At 59.4% G+C, this 3,110-nt stretch overlaps 1 protein-coding gene across 1 annotated transcript; it reads right to left on the reverse strand.

Moving 5' to 3' along the window:
- Positions 1-440: 440 nt before the first annotated feature.
- C1QA (complement C1q A chain) lies at positions 441-2,489 on the reverse strand. The gene is made up of 3 exons (XM_057381240.1): positions 2,363-2,489; positions 1,451-1,639; positions 441-1,343 (listed from the first exon to the last, which is right to left on the reverse strand). Exons 2-3 carry the CDS (start codon positions 1,611-1,613, stop codon positions 775-777), a joined length of 732 nt encoding a protein of 243 aa, XP_057237223.1. The 5' UTR covers positions 1,614-1,639; positions 2,363-2,489; the 3' UTR covers positions 441-774.
- Positions 2,490-3,110: the final 621 nt, after the last annotated feature.

The raw sequence follows: 3,110 nt of genomic DNA on the forward strand, positions 1-3,110 counted from the left end.
TCTGATGCTTCCCGACAGCCCAGCCTGCTGCACCCACCTCTCACACCACCCCAGGACCCTCCCAGCTCCACCAYCATCACCCCCCAACCCCATCAGTTCCCCAGCGTCCCTGTCCCTCCTTGCTGCAATGACAGAGCACCACAGCTGCCTTTTCCCTTCCTGGGAGAGTTTGGGTGTCAGTGTGGGACCACATGGGTGAGGTGCATGATCTGCTGCTTGCATTTTCTGCTGCAGGACAGGTGCCCTGGGCTCAGCAGAGAAGGACACAGCCTTGTCCCAGARGTTTCTTATTCCTCCCTGGAGGTGTCAACCCTGCACACTCCATTCCCTCCTGTCCTTCTGCCTTTGCAGTGTCAGGGACAAGCTGGAATCACTTCTCTCTCTGGGCAGCTTGGGAAGAGGGCCAGGATATTGAGAAGATGCACGAGAAGGAGCCGTGGTAGAAGAAGCGTTTATTTATTCTGCTGAGGAGGATGCGACAGGATGCGCCCCAGTGCCAGGAAGAATTTTGCAGTGGTTAGTGGAGCAGCAGCAGTGGCAGGCAGTGATGTCCCACTCAGGAGCAAAGAGTCACAGCTGGTGACAACTGGGAGTGGAGCTCGAGTGCCCAGAAGGAGAGAGGGATGAGTCCACAGCCTCCAGGGTGGTGCAGGCACTGGTGGAAGCACAGGACACATCTGGATGCTCAATTTGGGACCAGCCCCATGTGCTGTGGCACTAAAGCATCCCACACAGCCATCCCCAGGGGAACACCCCCGATGCCATGGGAGTCCCTCAGGCCGTCTCTGGGGACACCAGGAACCCGCTGAAGACGCTGTCCACCTCGGAGCCGCTGTAGATGGAGCTGGCCCCGGCAGGGTCGGTGGTCAGGGACACCTGGTCACCCACAGCCAGGCTGAGCACGCTGCTGCCCGAGTTCACCTGCAGCATGGCCTGGCTGTTGTTGTCACAGAAGCTGACCACGCGYGCCCCGTTCTTGGCGATGCTCAGGCACAGGTCCCCGCTGGACACCACCTGGAAGGAGAAGAAGTAGAGCCCGGGGATGCTGCAGGTGAAYTTGCCGGTCTGGGCGCTGTAGGAGTTCTCCTGGTTGGTGATGATCCTGTCGAACACCACGGTGGTGCCGGAGCGTGGCGGGGCGAGTCTGGAGGCGGAGAAGGCGGGCCGGGGGTGCTCCAGAGCGGTGACAGCGCTTCCTTTCWGTCCCGGCWGTCCCGGCTGTCCTGCGGGCCCCGGGAGGCCGGGCGGGCCAGGTGGGCCGGCCAGGCCGGGTGAACCGGGAAACCCTGGCTCGCCTGCATCCCCCTTGGATCCCTTGGTGTCTGTGCCTGAYGCTGCTCTCCCTGGGGACAAGTGGGGACAAGGAGGAGTTTGTGCCTTTCTGGGATCTCCCGAGCCGCTCCCACAACCTGKGAGGCTCCCAGGCTCCAACATCCCCGGTTTCTCTCACCTGGCTCTCCCGTGTCACCCTTCTGGCCCGGCCTGCCATCTCTGCCGGGGACTCCAGGAGAGCCGTTCTTGCCGTCCGGTGCCTTGCACACGCTGTCCTCCAGGAGGGCCATGCCCAGCACTGCTGCCAGGGTGCCGGCCAGCAGCCAGAATCCGGGCTGCATCCTGCCTCCTGCCACACAGGGACGGACTGGGGACAAAAAACACACACACAGAGGAGCCTTGGGCACACCTTGGCAGGTGCCCGCATCGCAGCATCCACACATCTACTGCATTGCCCGGGATGGATAACCAGACACCACAGGCACAGGTGGGAAAAACTTCCTGGGACGGTTTTGAGGCTGTTTCCCTGTGTGACCTGAAATCACTGATGTCACTGAAAATCTCTGGCATGCCCAGCACAGAGCTGTGGGATTGGAAAGCCCAGGATGTGGATCAAGGCACAAACCCTTCACTGCMTGTCCTGGGCAGGGGTGGGGACACCTCAGATGCCTGCAGGGGATGTTTATTCCAGTTTTGGGGCAGAAGCACTGCTGTATGGGGCCATGGTCCCACGGGATAGAGAGCACAGGGGAGGAAGCACATAACAGGGATAAAGTGGAAAGGGAAAACAGGCAAATGGGATTTGACTATCCAACACACACAGAGAGGAGGGAGTGAGGACACAGACCTATCCCAAAAGCTGAGTTACACAGCCCAGAACATGCCTGCAGACCCCAGTTCTGTCCACAACCACACAGAGCAGGGACAGATTCTTGCAGCTCCCCCTCTCCTCGCACATAATCTTCTCCCTGCTTTCCTACTTGGAGCCTTTGTGGAGTTGGAAGTGAAGAAAGGAGAAGGACAGGGAGCAAGGGCTGGAAAGTGGTGGCARAAGAGCAGAGTGTCCCCAACTGGTAAAGTGGTGACTTACCTCGGTGCAGGGATGAAGACAGAGCAGTGTGAGCAGCAGCTCCGTTTGCTGAAAGCTCTTCTCTGAGAGAAGGGAGGAAGAGGACAGGGGTGGGCAGGATGACCTTGCATGCACTGGGCTTTGCCCGGTTGGAGAAGGGATGTGTTGAGTTTCACTTTCTCTGTATGAGAAAGAAATTTGTTCCCCTTTCCTCTCTTGACTCTGGATTTATGGGAAACAGCTTTGGTCAGCAAGAGGGCAGGAGTGCTGGGTGCCCAGCCTGGCCCAGCAGCACAGTCCCCACAGCAGGGACTGCTGGTCACTGGGCACAGAGCAACAGGGCTGGAAGATGCCCACAGACTGCTGAGATGGCACGAGGGGACAGGTGATGTGAACACCAGGTGTCACAGCCACCCAAGGGATGCTCGGGGGAGCCCAGGGATCACCCTCCTGGTCTGGATGATGGACAGAGTGTCCATCTGGTCACTCAGCTTGGCCATGGCACTGCTGGGAGCTAACCTGTCCAGATGCCMACCTTGGCACTGTACCCGGATGGAGCAGGGTCCAGCAAAGGGATCATTGTCCCTGTGTGGCTCAGATGGGCCTTGAGGATTTAGGCTCAATTTCAGAGAAAGGTTCTTCCCCCAGAGGGTGCTGGCACTGCCCAGGCTCCCCAGGGAATGGGCACGGCCCCAAAGCTGCCAGAGCTCCAGGAGCGTTTGGACAGCACTGCCAGGGATGCACAGGGGGGGATTGTTGGGGTGTCTGT

The sequence above is a fragment of the Malurus melanocephalus genome, unplaced genomic scaffold, assembly GCF_030028575.1.
Source record: "Malurus melanocephalus ecotype Western Australia unplaced genomic scaffold, MMel_1.1 scaffold_500, whole genome shotgun sequence".
Lineage (NCBI taxonomy): Eukaryota > Metazoa > Chordata > Aves > Passeriformes > Maluridae > Malurus > Malurus melanocephalus.